The 18,841-nt window shown below is 41.9% G+C and overlaps 1 protein-coding gene across 3 annotated transcripts in view; it reads left to right on the top strand.

The window, feature by feature from the left end:
- Positions 1–18,841, top strand: part of mpp2a (membrane protein, palmitoylated 2a (MAGUK p55 subfamily member 2)) — a 52,455-nt gene that overhangs the window by 16,824 nt on the left and 16,790 nt on the right. For 2 of the 3 annotated variants that reach the window (XM_037089466.1, XM_037089467.1), the window contains 11 exons: positions 907–949; positions 1,777–1,877; positions 2,009–2,164; positions 2,406–2,576; positions 2,796–2,903; positions 10,207–10,326; positions 10,512–10,643; positions 13,068–13,170; positions 14,930–14,998; positions 15,137–15,298; positions 15,511–15,713. In XM_037089466.1, the coding sequence (XP_036945361.1) occupies positions 925–949; positions 1,777–1,877; positions 2,009–2,164; positions 2,406–2,576; positions 2,796–2,903; positions 10,207–10,326; positions 10,512–10,643; positions 13,068–13,170; positions 14,930–14,998; positions 15,137–15,298; positions 15,511–15,713 (1,350 nt within the window). In that variant the 5' untranslated portion in view covers positions 907–924. Of the gene's footprint in view, positions 1–906; positions 950–1,776; positions 1,878–2,008; positions 2,165–2,405; positions 2,577–2,795; positions 2,904–10,206; positions 10,327–10,511; positions 10,644–13,067; positions 13,171–14,929; positions 14,999–15,136; positions 15,299–15,510; positions 15,714–16,512; positions 16,568–18,841 lie in introns of those variants that run through there. The other variant, XM_037089468.1, reaches the window with a different exon arrangement.

The raw sequence follows: 18,841 nt of genomic DNA, 5'->3' as shown, positions 1-18,841 counted from the left end.
ACATTATGAGGAAGAGAGAGAGAGAGAGAGAGAGAGAGGGAGGGAGGAGAGCGAGCAAGAGGGAGAGAAAAGCCACTGCCACATCGAGAACTCCACCATGCACATAGATGAGATGTGACAGTAGAGTGACTTGAACCTTTTTGAGTTTTAAATCCATTAATATAACTTCCGTGTGGGGGATAACAAGTTGCATTCCACTCATTCAGCGTGCTTAAATATCATGTTAGTCATATTTCAGAAAAGCGCCCATTTGTGCTTGTTAAGCTAACTGCTTGTTAATGAGAGTTAAGAATAATCTCATAAGACAGCTGTCGGTGTAATCTGTTTATTTTGCCACAAATCTTAATCTTAAATTATATATTGAGTTTATTGTGACTTTACTGTTGTAATCATTGCTGTTCCTACTGACAGTCACAGTAATAATTTCTTGGTTTTGTCGCATTTTTAGGTGTGTAGCCTGTATTTCTAGTTTGCACTTGCCCCCCAATAAATAGCCTAATAATACCAGTCTTTTATTGCTTTTTTACGAATTGCAGCTGAATTGCATGTCTTCCTCAGTATTATGATAATGTGACCAAACTCATGTTGACAATAATTTGTTGACACAAAATAAATGGCAATGTGTATCAATCACAGCCACACAGGTTACACAGCTAAGATGTTAGCTTTCTATAAGTACTTTGTTTAAACTTTGTTGTTATATGTTTGTACTTTGTTGTGTTATTAAGGCCTGGAACTGTATGTTAATGGAAGAGTTTTGACTCAACATGTTCAATATAGTTTGAAAACTGTGTCAATGTCACCTTGGCAGCTAAAACTATAAGCCTCACTTTCCACTGTCCTGTGTTTTGGACTCACTGTAAAAGAAGCACTATCTTCTCCCTCCCCCCTCTCTCTCTCTCTCAGATTGACTGAATCTCTACCATGCCTGTGGCCTCCACCAGGACAGGTGAGACCCCGTCCACCCCATTGGCTTCTATCGCCATATAATTATTTACTATGCTTTTTGTGTTCATCTTCATGATTGGCCTTCACACCAATTGTTTAAGTTATGGGTTTTGGTGAGCTGTAAATGAGATAATGTTACACTACGTAACTGATGGCTAGGGATTAAATGATACACCAAATTCCACGATATCACAATACCATTGTTGGAGTATGATGCCATACTCTGATTGGTTGGCTTTGTTTGCTCTCAATGCTTGACTATGTAACTGGTGCACAGACACTCCAGTAATGTCTGTTTTCAGTGGTCTTTGAGCTGTAATAATAGTCCAACCGCTTCCCACTAATTCTACAAAGACTTTTTCTTTTTAAATATTGTGATAAATATTGTACCATGGGCTATATAGTGTGACAATCTTGTTTTTGGTATCATTGCATCTCTTACTTTTGACTAACTTAGACAGAATGAGTTAACTTAGTTAAAGTCCCTTTGTGTAGGCTTTTTGAAAAAGATCCCAGTGGCAGAGTCAAAAAAGACAGTAGCATATCATACATGACATTGTACTCCCCCTTTTCCCTTCTAATTTGACCAAGACTCATGATTTTTCACTGGAATTGTTGTGAAGCTTGAAGTTTTCTAGTTCTTCTGTGTAAGATGCTGTATTTGCATACATTTTTTAAACACAGCAACCTTAGCTTAAACTCATGACAGTATTTTTTTTTTTACATGTAATAAAAGCCTTCATCACCATGAGGATTTCCCCCATAATGAACTGACGTCATCAAATAGAGGTTCACCTGCATGTGTCTGTATTGGTTTGTGTGTTATAGTGCCTCAGGGGTTGGACGCTATGAGTGACAGCACCACCAGCTCCACCACAGCCAACGACCTGGACCTCATCTACCTAAAAGGCATCATGGAAAGCCCTGTGGTGTGTTAAACACACACAAATACACACACTTGTAATTACAGCCATAATGAAGCACACACTTTATAATATGCATCTCTATCATGCTGTTTTGTCTGTGTGTTTACTTTTGTTATGTGTCTATGGTATGTCAGGAGCAGGAGGAGAGCCTGAAGGAGTCACGGCTGTCACCAGTGAGGGAGAACAATGTGGAGCTCCTGCAGGAAATCCTCAGAGACCTGGACCCCTTTACACACCGCTCCAACACTGCAGCTGAGCTCTCCCAAATACTCACACAGCCTCACTTTCAGGTGTAGAACCGAGCTTTTACCTGTAAAGCAGTGAAAAATATAGATGTTTCAAAAATAATTTTCAACTTAATACAATTTTAAATTACAAAAACCTTTGCTAACAGGAAAGATCTATAAGGACTATTTGACCTTCAGACATTAGTTAAGACATGGAATTAGAATTTGACAAACATGGAAAATAGTGTTACACATTTTGACATTTTATGGTTAACACTTACTTTTTAACTTTTTGACTTGTCAGTCTCTCCTGGAGACTCACGATTCAGTGGCATCCCAGGCGTGTGATAGCACCCCCCCCAGCCCATGTGATTTTGTGGATAATGAGCAAGAGGATGGTCACAAACCCAACCTGTGCCCACCACCTGACGCAATCCGCATGGTGGGCATACGCAAAGGGGCGGGGGAGCATCTGGTAGGTAACAGCTCAGTGAATTCCGTGTTGATTTGGACTTTATCTGCTTCAAGCTTAATGTTTGTTATAAAGAGATTCAATTACATTTAAGTGATTCAAAATATAGTGAAAATTGACTTTGTGATAAAAGCCAGAGAACCTGTTCTTTGTACCTGAATGTTGTGCTTTTCAAAAAACAGTACATGACAGAAAGTCATGTATATTTGAATTGTATTGAAGGGTGTGACATTCAAGGTGGAGGGTGGTGAGCTGACTATAGCCCGCATACTCCATGGAGGGATGATAGACCAGCAAGGACTGCTGCATGTTGGAGATATCATCAAAGAGGTAAGGTAGACCATTAAGTACCATGTACAAGGGGCACCCATTAGCTCAGTTGGTAGAGTGGGCGTCCCATGTACAATGGCGTTGATCATGCTGCAGCACCCTCAGGTAGGAGTCCCAGCCTGGAGCCCTTTGCTGCATGTCACCCCCTCTTCCATTTAGAGGTTCAGTAATAAATTCATTAATTGTCAACTACTAAATAATTTGCCAGCTATTCTGGTATTTGATCATTGTTTTGAGTAATGTGTTAACATTTACATTTATATTTAGGGCATTTAGCAGAAGCTTTTGTCCAAAGCGACTTACAATAAGTACATATGTCACAAGAGAGAAGCCATGACATACCATCAATGGAGCAAAAATGAAATATAGAAACAATTGTCAAGCCCTCATCTGAGGATCGTAACTGCTATATTAAAAGATTCTTTAAGTGCATAAGTGCTATGATAGTAGTGCTAACGATATTAACATACAAGTAGGGATGGGAATCGAGAACCGACTCAGAACCGGTTCCAACTGACAAATTCCACTGGAATTGTACGCCTCTGGCGTTATCGATTCTTCTTAACGATGCTCTCATTTCCCTGCCTGCACAAGGAAATTTTGCGTTGCGGTACATTTGCATCACACTCTCTGCGACGACTCAGACCTTCAACCATGGGGCAGCATCATGGAGAAGAAGAAGCTACCTATTCTGCCATGTGTAATCAGTACAATCCACCTGGATGCGAGAGGACGCTAGCGTAAATATCACTGCTTCTTAAAAACTGCTTTTTTTTAGAGAAAGAAAGCCAAGTTGTCCCTACACGCTCTGGGACTGTGCTACTAACTGAAGGCTACACACTTGAACAATTGGCTCCATGGACTCACCTTTCTCCGGTGATCAGCTGTTAGCCCCACCATCAGCTGTTAGCCCTGTCAATCAGCTGTTAGCCTAGCAACACTAACTTTCAAACCGATGTACTCAATACTCTGTGGGATGTCAACCGTTGCTCAATTGGTCCTCCCTCCACCACCTCAGGGTTATTCACCGCCTAACTGCGGCGATGTTGGATGGGACCCCCAGACGCAAGTCTGTTTATACGGACGGTGCTATTCCCTCCATGCGTTCTGACAGGCACTCCATTTGTTATTCGTTTTGTTTGTTTCACTCTGTTAAATGTCCTTGGGTACCCTGAAAGGTGCTATATGAATTAAATATATTATTAATAATGCTGTAATATCGTGTAAGGGCGCCTGCGTTGCTGCTGGTCAAACAAGCTCCACTGGGACCTCCTTTGATGACGGTAAAGTTGACATTAAATATCCTGCATTAGCGCACTGTCACCTTGCAACTGCAAGCAGCATGCACAGGTTTTTGTTGTATGTTTGAGTTGAATATGTTCATGTTCACAGTCTTGTGCAGAATTTTGGGAACAAATAATATGGTTGCTTTTGGTGCAGAAGACTGTGTAGAACTTTTTTTGCCACTTAATGAACTACTCAGGAATTGATATGAGAATTGATAAGGAATGGCATTGATATTGGAGGAAGATTGGTGCAGTGCTGTTGACGGCCCTGAAGGCCAGCACAATCGTCATGAATCAAGTGCAGGCTGCAACAGGAAGCCAGTGGAGGTCATGGAGGATGGGAGTCACGTGGGAGAATTTGGGAAGATTGTAAACAAGGTTCTTTCTGGTTTTCTTTTCTCCTCTATGACAGTAAACTGAATATCTTGCATTCTGGACAAAACAAGACATTTAAGGATATCACTATGATCTTTGTCTTTTCATAATGTGCCTCAAAGCTTTGTCCTGGGTCCTCCATTTAAATTATGTATGCCAAATAACAAATAGTTATTTGCTATCCTGCATCCATCCTTTTGATTCATGGTAGGCATGAAATTCCATTTTGGAAGTGGGCATTCCTCTGTTTTGGAAAACATAGTTTCAGTCTTTTCAGAAACAGAATATACTGCTAACAACCTTGTCAGCTTAGGGTTAGGGTTCGGGTTTGGGGAAAAAAAAACTAAATCAGACAAGCACAAGACATTACATGTTTTGTGTTACAGTCCAAGTGCTACGGGTGTGTTTTTTTGTGACAAACTTTTTATTGAACCATTTGAACATTATATTACAAATGTAGTGTCATTGCCTTATCACTAAAGATTTTTAAGGAAAAAGAAAATAATATGTATGCATATATACATATAAATACATACACATGCACATACATACATACACTTGCATACATATATACACACATACACATTGTGTACACAAGTAAATAAGAAAGAGGAGAAGTAGAGGACAGGAGATGAGCTGACCTACAGATATAAAGTAAACAAAAAAAACACCTTATATACGAGCAAACAATGTTATGTCAGAAAGAGAACTGATAAGAGCATCCCAGGCCTGCACTGTAGATGCTCGCACTTTATGTATCACAGCCAATGACCTAAAAGAGCAATGTCTCTAAAATGATTTAACCATTCTGTTGTCGATGTGATATATAGGGGAAAACCACAAATGTATTATAGTCTTCTTAGCGGCAGTCAATCCTGCAAATATAATTTTCCTCTGCACCAATCTGGTATTACCACTAAGAGCGAATCATCATCAAATAGAAGTAGGGGGGAAGCATAGGAATGGGAAATCCTAAGACATTTTCAAGGCAACTATGCCCCTTGGACCAAAGGCCAGACGCAGAGGGACACTCCCACCAAATATGAAAGTAGGTGCCAACAATGTTCTAATCAGATTTTGTACAGTTGGGCTCATCTGTCTGGCGTGACATAAAATTTGTGCACAAACTTGTAATGAATAAGTTGATGTGCTTGGTGTGAAATGAAACCATTTCTGTCATACCGATCCTGGAGTGTGAATTCCTCCAGAAGCCCAACTGTCATTAAAATAGGGACCAGAATGCTGAAATAAATTGTATTTATACTAAACTGGAGAGTGGTCACAGAGCTTTACGTTATATCCCATGTGTTTCTGGACAGCAAATCAAATTTTCAAAGAGTTGCCTATGATTGGCCTAAACCTTCTACATACAGCTCTAGGTTTCAACCTTCAAAATAGTAGGCCTGTCATCCTATGTGGTTTTACCATCTCTTTCTCTATCTGTCACCAGGGTGTGACAACATTCTCATTGCACCAAATCGTCAATTGTTTTATTTGAAATGACCAGTGGTATAATTTAAAGTCAGGTACTGCCAAGCCTCCAGAGTGTGTTGGTCGCTGTAACATGTGTAGGCGAATAAGAGCTCTGTCATCATTCCGTATGAATTTAGTGGTCAGGGACCGTAGTTCATCAAAGTAGTTAGGTGGTGGAGGTATAGGGATCATAGAGAACAGGAAATTCAGTCAGCCGAGTACATTCTTTTTCAGTATTGCAATTCTGCCTTGCAGTGACATGTCTGAATGTTTGTTGTAGGTTTATTGTAATTCACATGTGATATATCTGAGAAATTGGACACAGTTATGCTTAGATACGTAAATGCGGAGTTTTGCCATTGACTAAGTTCAATGGCTGGTAAAGTAAGGTGTTTTGCAGGGGCATTTAAAGGAATGAGGAGGGATTCAACCCAGTTCATTTTATAACCAGAAAATAGGCAGAACTGTGTGATGACTTTGAGTTTTTGAGGTAGAGACTTAGAAATGTTTGTAAAAAAAAAAAGTAAAAGCGTAAAGCGAAATTTTATGTTGTGTACCTTGTATACTGATGGATGAAATGTGTGGGTCTAATCTAATTGTCTGGGCTAGCGGTTCAAGTGACTAAGCAAAAAGGAGTGGGGACAGTGGGCAGGCTTGCTGAGTTCCACGCTGCAGAGGGAATGTTTTGGACAGAATATTATTTGTTTGTACTACTCCACAAGGGTTGGTGTATAGTGTTTTGATCATTGAAATAAATAGGGTTAGGGTTGCCAAATCCAAAATTCTCCAAACCTGCCACAGATATATCCAGCTAACTCGATCGAAGGCTTTTAGTGCATCCAAGCTGAATATAGCTGCAAGGCACGTATCCGATTCTGATGCATGTAATATATGGAAAAGGCATTGGATATTGTCTGATGAAAGTCTCCCCTTTAAAAAACCTCTTTGATCACAATGAATTAATTTACCTACACATGGCTCTAACACTTTGGCATAGAGCTTCAGTTCTCTTATGATGAGTGATATTGGCCTGTAACTGCCACTTCTCAAATGTGGCTTATCTTCCTTAAGCAGGACTGATATTAGGGACGTATTTTGGTCACAATGGATGGAACCAACTATGCTATAAACCAGTGTTTATAGCATAGTTAAAAGAATTTAAAAGCAATGGTCCAACAATATCCCAAAGTTCCAAAAACAACTGTCAGCCCGTCAAGGCCAGGTGATTTCCCTTTTTGCATTCAGCTCAATGCCTTTTTATGTTCTAAAAGTGTAAGTGCATTTCAAGGCATTCTGCATCATTGTCAGTCAGTGATGGTCATTTAAGTTCTGACAGATACAATTTAAGGGCAGCTAAGTCAGGAGCAGGGTCCGCTGTATAGAGCTGAGAATAAAATTCTGCAAAAGTATTATTTATTTCACCTTGGTCATAGGTTACGGGTCCAGGTGATGTTTGGATTGCACTAATAGTGGAAAAGGATTCATTTTGTTTTAATCTGGTAGCTAAAAGCTTGCTTGATCTTTCTGATCATAATATGTAAGTCTCCTTCGATGACTTATAAACTCAGCTTTAGCATTGAGCAAATTATTCAGTTCACATTTCAGGGCTGAAAGAGTAGAATGGCTTTGTTCAGAAAACAAGGTTAAACTGGAACACAAAATCGTAACCAGGAAATTATCGAACACAAAATCACTCTACTAGAGAGGACAAAATCAGAAAATAAAACGTGACAATACTTATATACATATATATACTTGATATACAAGGCAAGGCTGTGGAACAGGGCTTCAGTAGACGACAGGACGACGAAATACTTTGGCAACGCAGACAGGGGAAGACAAAGGCTTTATACACATGGGGGAGGGGAACACGGGTGAAAACAATCAAGGATTAGGGATGACATCAGACCAGGGACACAAGAGGAAGGGCAAGTGACCTGAAACGAGAGGAGAGTTACTTTCAAAATAAAACATGAAATTCACAAGACAGACCCCAAGACAGGACAAACCTCACCGTGATGTGACAATAACAATAGGAAGGATATCAGTGGTATTGATACAGTGATTCAGGGAGGCAGAAATGAGGATGTCTGGCCAAGAAAAAAGTGTAATTCTTAACTAAAGGGTTCCTTAAGCGCCATGGAACAATAACATTAAGCTCAGAAATAAAGGTGTTAATCCGACAAGGGGAGTCATGGGTTGAAATTGCATTTACAGATTTGTCTAAATTTGTGTCACACACCTGGTTAAAATTGCCCTCGACTATATTTCTTGGAACAGAGCAATGGACACCTCTTTACGTTTAAGGAATTCTAGGCATTTGGTGCGTTTTACTGGAGAATTTAGACCCCGTACATTCCATGACATTACATCAAAGTTATTCACACACAAAATGGCGCTCCTCAGATGTAAAGCATGCAAATCAGAAAAAAATATATATAACGGTCTCTACATAAATGGCAAGGCTCTGGCAACAAACACAGAACAATTACAACAAAACATTCCATCCGCAAGAGATGATAAATGGTCTCTTAGGATGGAGAAGAAAAAAGTAATAATAATAACAACAAAAGGGGCTTTCTTTTTGAATGTCTGTGGCTTCAGCAGTGATGCACCTCTCCTGTCCGAGTCCGTATGGGTATCAGAAACATTAACTCAATAACCATCCACTTGTAAAGCAAAACTGGGCTCTAATCAGGTTATCTCCTCAGAATCAGTCTGCATTAACCTGAATTGAATACTTAAAGTGACTTAATCAGTATTAAGAGGTAATATGCTTGTATAAAAATAAAATAAAAAAGGGAAAATGTATAAGAAAGCGAGGGGTGGCGTCATTGTTTTTGCCGCATCACCACTAATCAAAACTATAGTTTATCACAATGTCCACAGTGACCTGTAATGGCAAGCCATAAACCTGTAAAATAAAGTATTACACATATTACTTCTTTTAAGTGAATATAGGTCAAAAACAGTAGAGAGGAGAGTAAGCAGCATGAAACCTTAAGTAATCCGCTGTTTGGGTCAAGTTGGAGCAGCTAAAGTGTCGGCCAAGGGCCCCTCGTCATCCGGTATGGTGGGGATAGAGACTTGGCTTCACTGGATGTTGAGAGAGGGCTCCAGTCGAGCATGGCCATAAATGTCTCTGCATCCGCCACCCTTTTGAAAAGGTGCAGCAAGCTGTTGTGTCTAACCTTCAGGGTTGCTGGATATCTCAGGAACAGCTGCAGACCTCTGTTGGCAAGCTGTTTTCTCATCGGATCGAAGGCTTTCTCTGCGCGGTATCGTTGTTGTAATCTAGAAAAAACAGCAGCCTGGATGTTGATGTCCACCCATCACTGGATATCTGGTGTGTAGGCATGGATGCAAGGGCTCTGGCTCCATTGAGAATTTTTCCCTGTCCTGGTGGGAAAGTAGCCGGAAGATGAGTGTCCATGAATGGATGGTCCTATCCTAGGTGGTGAATATACAACGGGCCCGTTGAATTTTAATCCACACCGGCAAGTTATCTTGTAAAAATTGGATGGCATTTTGACCCTCCACTGACTCTGGCAGGCCGACAAGTCTGAGGTTAGACCTCCGTGATCTGTCCTCCATCTCAGCGACTTTCTGACGGAGGTTCATTAGCCGCTCTGATGTTAGCTGATGTAGCATCCATCCTCCCCTGCAGCCTTCTACCGACCTCGGCTTGCTGTGCGATATCCCCGCTGAGTTTTTTCACTGCTGAGTTGGAGGCTTCAATCGCTTTCAGGGCCTGGATTTCACCGGCAAGCATTTCTTCAACTGCCTCTCTCACAGCAAACTTAACTTTTCCAGTTAGACTTTCTTCTTGCTCTTCTATTCAGGTGCCATCCTCATACTCTCCCTCCTCCTTGCCTGTGTGTAAAGTACCACACCTGAGGCTACTTGCCACTTAGCCCACATGGTACAAAGTGGCAAGTAGCCTCAGGTGTGGCGACATTTGTTCACCACTAGATAGAGCCAAACTGTGGATTGCCTTGGGGGTCTGCCCTGGGTTAGCCCTATTGCTTTATTGTTAGTTTTTAGCTTATGAAGCTCTTGTGATATTTGTAAATATCTTGGTAACCTGTCATCTTCCATTAGGCAAGAAGCTGCAAATGTGATCATTAAAAGCATTACTTCAAAAACTCTTTGCTCCAATGTGCTGGCAGGTGAATGGACGAGAGGTGGGCCAGGACCCTAAGTTGCTGCAGGAGGAGCTGCAGGCTACCAGTGGAAGTGTAGTTCTGAAGATACTTCCCAGTTACCATGAAGCCATACCTCCAAGACAGGTAAAGGAAACAAACACGATACACATGGTCATTATGCCTTTCTGAATTTCTGGTTGCTGGTAATTACAAAATGGCCAGACACGATATTCAGTAATAGCATACATTGTCAAATACATCGAGGACACTAGAATAGAAACGAGTCCACATTGAGATTAAGGGCTGTGTCTACATCTTTGTTTCTGCAGGTATTCTTCAAGTGTCACTATGACTATGACCCAGCTAATGACAATCTGATTCCCTGTAAGGAGGCGGGCTTAAGGTTTGAGACAGGAGACATCCTGCAGATAGTCAACCAGGATGACGTCAACTGGTGGCAGGTACAGTTCAGCACATTAGTTTTTTCATGTACTCTCTGTGGAGCTCACTCTTCAGACAGTATGGAGACCAGACTTGCTTTTTTCAATCTGGTCCTACTACTGCTTTTTTCACCATTTTCCACCGTGTCGGGGGGGCCTGTACACAGCCCTTTTGTTTACAGTATGGGTTTGCTGTTGGCCTTCAATAAAGCCGCAGTGCTGCTGCACGAGTGGCCCAATGTCCCCTGCGAGTTGGAGAGGAGGACACGTGGGTGCTGTTCTGGAGCTGTTCCCCATAGCAGGATGCTACAGAACCATACTTCTGTCTGTCATCATAGGGAATGTGAGATCTCTCCCCAACAAGATGGATGAGTCAACGGCGCTGACCCGGCATCAGAGGGACTACCGTGAGTGAAGCATCATGGTGCTCACTGAGACGTGGCTAACTGTGCTGACCCTAGACACAGACGCTAATCTGGACGGTTTTCAAATGCGATGGGTAGACAGGATGGCAGAGAGTGGTAAGAGGAAAGGAGGAGGGCTGGCTGTGTTTGTTAATGACAGATGGTGTAACTCTGGGCACATCACTAGCCTCTTTTAGATAGAAAATGCACAACATTTGCAGCAAGGTAAAGGCTGCAATCTGCTGCCTTGTCTGTGTGAAAGGGAGGTGTAATATTCCTTCTTTTCAAAAAAGCCAGCACTGGGGTAGGCATAAACATGTGATGGGACGTGAAGCACGAAGTGTGGCATGAACAGTGATGTACAACATATGCATCAGATGAATATTTAGGGATGCAGCATAATCATGAATGGCCACTGCCTCATCACAGGTGCTTCCCCCCTGCCATGGTATTAAATGTTGTGACATTTGATAGATTTACTTATTATAGACCTGTGCCCCATAGTTTCGCCTCCTCAGTCAAACACACACCGATGTTAAACCCCTGCTATTAAAGGAAGCATGCAGCGGAGCACCTCACCCCCTCTGTTAGCTGCCTCAAGCATCAGACAGCTAACAGGAAGCAGGTTGACTTTGTCTTCAAAATAACAGTTTTACATTGCACCCCACTGGAGTTTTGAATTGGGTTCTTAGTGGGGGGCTTTTAATTTGAAAGTAGCGACCATTAGTAACTTGCCACTACAACAACAAGCGGACAACCAGACACCTACTGAGACAGAGGACACGCTAGCATCTCCCGGATTGCAGCAGCTTTCCAGTTGCTCATCTTGACGTGGTTTTAAAACTCCTGGCTGTGGGTCGCACAACAGTGCACGTCATCGACACCTCCGCCCATCTCATGCAATTACCAGCATATCGACGACATATTTACATAGTAACTGAGGTGGCAAAAAGTGTACCCTCCGACGCGTCATATTGGCAGACCAAAACAGACCCCCAATACACCGCCTTCTGTCTAAATCCGTGCACCTAGCCACAGAAAGGACAGCCAAATTGGCGGGTTGCTGCCCAGTATAAAAATGGCATGTGTGGGAAGAACTATGTGTTTCTCATGGGAAGGACAGTTTAACAGGTTGCATAACAGACTATATAAACTTCTGTGTTGATAATACTGTACCCACCAGCACTGTACAGTGTTTTTCTAACCGCAAACTTTGGATAAACCCTGATATAAAGGATCTACTTAAGGAGAAAAAGAGGACCTTTAGGTCAGGAAACAAGGAGAAGCTGAAGGCTGCGCAGAAGGAGCTGAGGAAGAAGATCAGAGAGGGGAAGAACAAACACCTCACACCCTTGATCCTTGATTACCTCACCAACTGGCCTCAGTGTGTGAGGACTTGGGACTACATGTCGGACAGAATAATCTGCAGTACAGGGGCCCTACAGGAAACTGTCCTGGCCCCCTGGCAGACTGTATCTGCTGAGGAAGCTCAGGTCCTTCGGAGTGCCCGGGGCACTCTTTAATTTTTTTTATGACTCTGTAGTTGCATCAGCCATTTTCTAAGGAATAGTCTCCTGCAGCATCATCTCGGCAGCAGACAGGAGGAGACTTGATAAACTTATCAAAAAGGCCAGCTCCATCCTGGGATGCCCTCTTGACCCAGTTCAGGTAGTGGGAGAGAACAGGATGATGGACAAGTTGTCATCGCTGCTGGTGCAGGAGTCCCACCCCCTGCAGGTCACTGCCACAGCACTGAGCAGCTCCTTCAGCAACAGACTGATACACCCTAAGTGTGTGAAGGAGAGGTATCGAAGGTCCTTCTTTCCTGCTGCTATGAGACTGTACAATCAGCACTGCTCCCTATAGACCTCATTCTGCACTGTGTAGCATGTGTGTGTCTATTCTATTTCTTTCCTTTTTAATTATATTGTTTGTTTTTGCTATTGGTTTTTGTCTCTTGTAGTATTCTGTTGCTGCTGGGACAAACAAATTTCCCCGAAAGCGGGACATTAAAGGATTTCTGATTCTGATTCTGATACAGGCCCGTCATGTGGAGGGTGGAAGCGCGGGGCTGATCCCCAGCCAGATGCTGGAGGAGAAAAGGAAAGCGTTTGTCAAGAAAGATGTTGAACTGGCTCCTGCAGGTAACTGGAAAGACGTAACAATGAAAACAAAGAAATGATGATGATGATGATGATGATCACTGAAAGATTATTAATTAAGGAAAATGAAAGGATAAATGTGAATCAGCACATATTGATCATGATTATTATTATTTGTTATGAAAAAGCATTTTACATGTCCAAAATGCAAATTTTAGCACAAGTATTGGAGTTTACCACTAGCAATTCAGACCCAAACTAACAGATACATTTACTTATTTATTTATTTGTCTGTGTGTTTGTTTGTTGTTTCTGTAAAGCATATTTGCCCTCCAATACCCTCAGCTACAGTTATAAAGTTACCCTTTTGTTTATGTCAAGTAAGGATGTAAGTACATTAGGCAAGCAAGAGTATGTACACCTTGCACCAACATGCATGTGCGGCCAGACAGACAGAGACAGAGAGGGAGTGCGATGTCCCTCTCTGCTCACAACCAACCAGGACTTTAAAGTTCTTCAAAAACTTAAGTCTCCCATAGGATAAATATGTCTTGGCTTAAGGGGACTGCTGTATGAAACCATACCCTTTTGATGTAGGGATTTTGGGAAATACACTTGACTTTGGTGTTGAGGTGTGTAGCGCACGTCTTCAGTCTTAGTTATTTTTCCATAACAGCTTTCCCACTGTATTATGTGTACCATTTTCAGTCTTCTGCTGTTGACACTGCCATCTAGTGGTGAAATACTCACTCTGCAATAAAATATCAGGGAAATCATTTCCGTTGGTCCAAAGTACCACCAATCATAGGAGAGTTGATAAACTGATCTAAAAGACAGAGGCATTTCTAGATTCCTAAACCACCTATACTTTAAATGTCCCTGCTTGCTGCGTGTTGTCTGAGAACTGTAAAAGAAGTACAATGATGTCTGAAGCTTTAGACTTGAAATGTTTTCGAAAGAAAAATATATTGTAGGCTGTGTAGAATGACTGCAAAGCCAAATCATGTGAGAATCATGTTTTCCTTTTCATATTGCTAAGGATAAACAAGAGTCAAATGAGATGATTGATACCACTGTTGAACTCTCCGGGGTCTCCTCTGGTTGCTCTGCAAATTGCTCTGACCAAGAAAAACTATGGTGGATAACCTCCAAAACTGCGTTAATCAGTGAGCTTTGCCACTGCTAGACAGCTAAAGACTAAGCTAGTTGCTGGGAATTGCTTCATATGGAGTGCACACATGAGTTATAACAATCTTCTTGTCTAGCCCTTTGGTTACACTGAACCAATGACTCATGCAGACAATTGATAAAGTGGCTGCTGCAACACTATGCTTCCACTATAATTAATGAAACTGGCTACACAATGTGTTAGAGCTATGAGCCAGTAGTGCATATGTACACAGAAATCTGCTTGAACAATGTAAAAATGGACCACTTTTCATTTGTCATCTATATGTTTTCCCTTAGATGTGTGCAGTCTTTTTGTACAGAAATGAGTCATAAAGTGTCACAGTGTGTGCGCCATGTATCTTTGTTTCAGTGAGAGACACGTATAATAAGTCAATGATCTTTTACAGCGAATGGTTATATCGTTAGAGCTAGCATAAAATGTTTACTCTTTAGGGGGGTTCCAAAAATATTGAAGCAGAAAAGACAGTCATGCTTGTAGAACTATGTCTCGCAGATAACATTCAATTTTAGTATGATACTAATCAGCTGCTAACTAAACAGCTGATTGGGTTCAGCTAATGCAAATCTGAATTCAGTACTTAAATAATGCTGTGCTTCATTTATTTCGCAGGAAATCTTTGTACTGGTGTAGGTGGGAAGAAGAAAAAGAAAATGATGTATGTGACCACCAAAAATGCAGGTAAGAAAGCCTGTCCTAAAGAATATGCTAATTAGTGCTCATTCCTTTTTTTCTTACTCTTCTTTATTTTCTTCATTCACATTTGATTCTGTCTTTGACTTTTTGTTCTTTAATACTTTTTCCCTTTCTTCCTCTCAGAGTTTGACAGACATGAGATACTGCTCTACGAGGAGGTGGCAAAGGTCCCACCTTTCAAGAGAAAAACTCTGATTTTGATTGGTGCCCAGGGTGTGGGGCGGAGGAGACTGAAGAACAAGCTTTTACTGAGGGATCCACTTCTCTTTGGCACCACCATTCCATGTACTAAGTCTGATATATTAAAGAAGTCCATTAAAGCTGTTTTTGTTAAGCTTTTTGTGTCAACCTCGTATAGTTGTTATTAAAGAAGGAACAAGCTGATACAGATGATACTTGAAATTCTGACAGAAATCATTTTAACAAACTAAACATTTCTTGACATGATACAAAATGGAAGGGGGAATTAATAAATGTCTATTTTTGTGTATGTTCAGACACCTCCAGAAAGCCCAAAAAGGGCGATCGTGAGAGTCGGATGTATGCCTTCACTAGCCGCAGCAAAATGGAGACTGACATCAAGAATGGGCGCTATCTTGAACATGGAGAGTATGACGGCAACCTGTACGGTATCAAGATCGACTCCATACATGAGGTGGTGGAGGCTGGACGCATCTGCATACTAGACGCCAACCCTCAGGTGCGTACCTGAGGGTACTTTGCCATTTACATGCTGTTTTAGCATAAACATGGCTGTAAACAATGCATTCTATAAACACAACGTCACACATTTCATCAACAAAAACAGAGACAGAGTGATATTAATTTTAATTTTCTGTTCACCTGGTAAAATTAAGTCCACTCCAGTCCAACTCTCTTTTAGCTCTCTTTTAACTTTTTAGCTGAAAAGAGCCGTGAGTGTAAACCAATACAGTAAAAACCAAAACATGTAGTTCACGAAGTCCAATATACATTTATGTGACCCCAATCAATTTACAGATTGTCATTTGATTCATTAGGAAAATAAAGATACTGATTAGGGCAGCTTAAAGGAACCTAAATTAAATAATTCTTCAGTGGTACCCACTCACACTTGCAATTTCATGAATCAAATTAACTTATACTGACCGCCCAGAAAAAAAGGAAACCATATTCACTGTAACACAATTCAACAGTTCTATATACAGCATTTGTGAAAATTATAATTTTCAATCATTGCAAATACAGGGTCAGAGAGATGCATGAATTGCCCTTTTCAGCCTGTAATTTGTATGGACAAACAGATGATTCCAAACTGATTCCTACACATTCCTACTCAGGCACCTGCACAGGGGCCAAGGGGTAATGTAATGTAATAAAAAGTGCCCTTTTGTGATTTTTTTAACAAATAAATACATTCCTTTTGTGGGATGTAAAGGGATGTAAAAAACAAAACAAAAAAAACCCAAAACATTGGTATAAAAACGCCAGGGTTATCTAACTTATGCATTTCCTTTCAGGTGATGTGTGTGTGTTGAGCCTAAAGCTGCTTCTCGGTCCACTGCAGCTCTGCTCTGTCTCTCACAGGGGAGAGAGAGAGAGAGAGAGAGAGAGAGAGAGAGAGAGAGAGAGGGAGAGAGAGAGGGAGAGCGAGAGCGACAGAAAGAGAGAGTGAGAAAGAGAGAGAGAGAGAGAGAGAGAGTGAGAGAGAGAGGAAGCGTCATCATGAGCTCCTGAAGATGTTCACTTTTTTCTGTCTCAAAATGAGATAAACTTTAAAGATGTTGAGAAAATTAGAAGAAAAGAAGAAGACACAATTGCTGAAAGGAATTACGACCCTGGAGGCAAAAAATACCACTCAACAGGAAAGCCAAAGGGAAAATCCAACCAACTGTTAACCAACTGCTAACCAACTGCCAGACTATCTGACCTGATGGCAAACTGACACCATACTAATAAGGGGAAGCTAAGAGGAAATCAAGAAATCCACTAAAAATACTAGATAAACCAAAGCTAGCTTGGAGTTGTTTGGTCAGCTACAAGCTCACAACAAACCAAGCCCTTACAACCATTGCCAAGGAGTACCAACAGCAGCAATCCAGCAGCAGCAGAGGCCCATGGCTCCTCCCACAGCCTGTACAGAGGCTATTACTCTCCTCTACCCCCAAGAGGTTAAAAATGAAAGTGCCAGGAAGGCCTACAAACAACAGAAACACTCTTTTCTGACCTATATAAGATTGGAGATGTCAGCAATCAGACCAGCCACTAGCATGGCACTCCTCCATCAGTGCCCACTATCCCTCTGTGAAGAAAGAGGGGATCTGTAATGGCTGGAAACTGAAAATCAGAGAGGTAGAAGATCTGGGAGTCTGGGATCTCCAAGCCACATCATCATCCACACCAGCTCCAGTGACCTGAGGAGCCAGCAGGAGAGAGTGTCAGAGTCACTCAGAAGAGTGTTAAAGAAAGCCTCCACCACCTTCCCCAACAGCAGAGTGGTCATGTCAACCCTGCTACCAAGGAAAGACTTACACCCTGACACCATCCACAGGATCAACAGCAGCATGTCCAGAGACTGTGTCCTAAGGCCCAAAGTCCATGTGGCCCACCACCCCACCCTGGATGTCAGGTGTCTCTACGACCATGTCCACCTGTTTAAAAACACAGTCTCCATCTTCACCCAGACACTGAAAGATGTCGCTCTCAACAGAGACCAATCCACACCCCACAGAAGGAGCAGCTCGACCCACAACCCCCTAAGACCAACAAGGCATCCCACTGGACCATCAACCAGACAACCCCCATGGAGACCAAATCATCCTCACCTTCCTTCACACCATGTGCCACTAAGACCCCACCAGGGCAGTTATGATCCCCGTCAAACCAGACCAGAGCCACTCTTGCCCCCACTCTTGCTCCCCAGTTTTATTTTTTATTTTATTTATTTATTTTTTTTGTTTTTATTTTGTTATTTCATGTTGGATCATCCAGGGTCTGAGGTCTTCTGCATTTGGCCTTAAGAGCAGGACCCCAGACTTCACCAGAGAGTTAGGAGATACAGATGTATTTGTTTTGCAGGAGACTTGGAGTAGAGGAGACATTCACACTTGTTGTCCCTGAAACCCAGAAACTGAAAGGAGTAACCCAGGGCAGGGATTCAGGAGGAATGCTGATTTGATATAAGGCAAACCTTGTACACTCAATAGAATTAATCAAAAAGGGCGAATTTTCAGTTTGGATCAGAATAAAAAGAGAAGTGGTTGCCACTGATAACGATATATTCATGTGTGCAGCATATATCCCCCCCATAAAAATCCCGTTATTACAATGAAAACAGCCATTCTTAAAGATGAGATCAGTCACTACCAAGCCCAGGGAAGTGTACTGATCTGTGGGGACCTTAATGCCAGGACTGGTATAGAAACAGATTCTGTTACCTCAGAAGGAGACAAACATATACCTGGCCAAATCAGCATTCCCCTCCCTCCTCACCCCCACAGGAACAACTTTGACAAAACAGTCAATAAAAGCAGGAACCGACTGCTGCTGCTGTGTCAAATACTGCATCTGTACGTAGATAACAGTCGGCTTTGAGGGGACGCCTTTGGTCTCTTCACACATAGCTCTCCTCTTGGCAACAGCACTGTAGACTATATTATTACAGACCGAGACCCCTTCTGTCAATGAGACAGCCTTGTCTATTTTAACTGTAAAATAACACTACATTAGAAAAACAGTAACAGACCCTCATGCAGCAGAACCCACTAAATCGAACTATACAAAACAACCTTATAGATCAGGGATCGGCAACCCGCGACTCCGGAGCCACATGCTGCTCTTTGATCCCTC

Source organism: Acanthopagrus latus, chromosome 23 (genome assembly GCF_904848185.1).
Source record: "Acanthopagrus latus isolate v.2019 chromosome 23, fAcaLat1.1, whole genome shotgun sequence".
Lineage (NCBI taxonomy): Eukaryota > Metazoa > Chordata > Actinopteri > Spariformes > Sparidae > Acanthopagrus > Acanthopagrus latus.
Note: the sequence above shows the minus strand (reverse complement) of the source record. Positions and strands in the feature narration are given on the sequence as shown.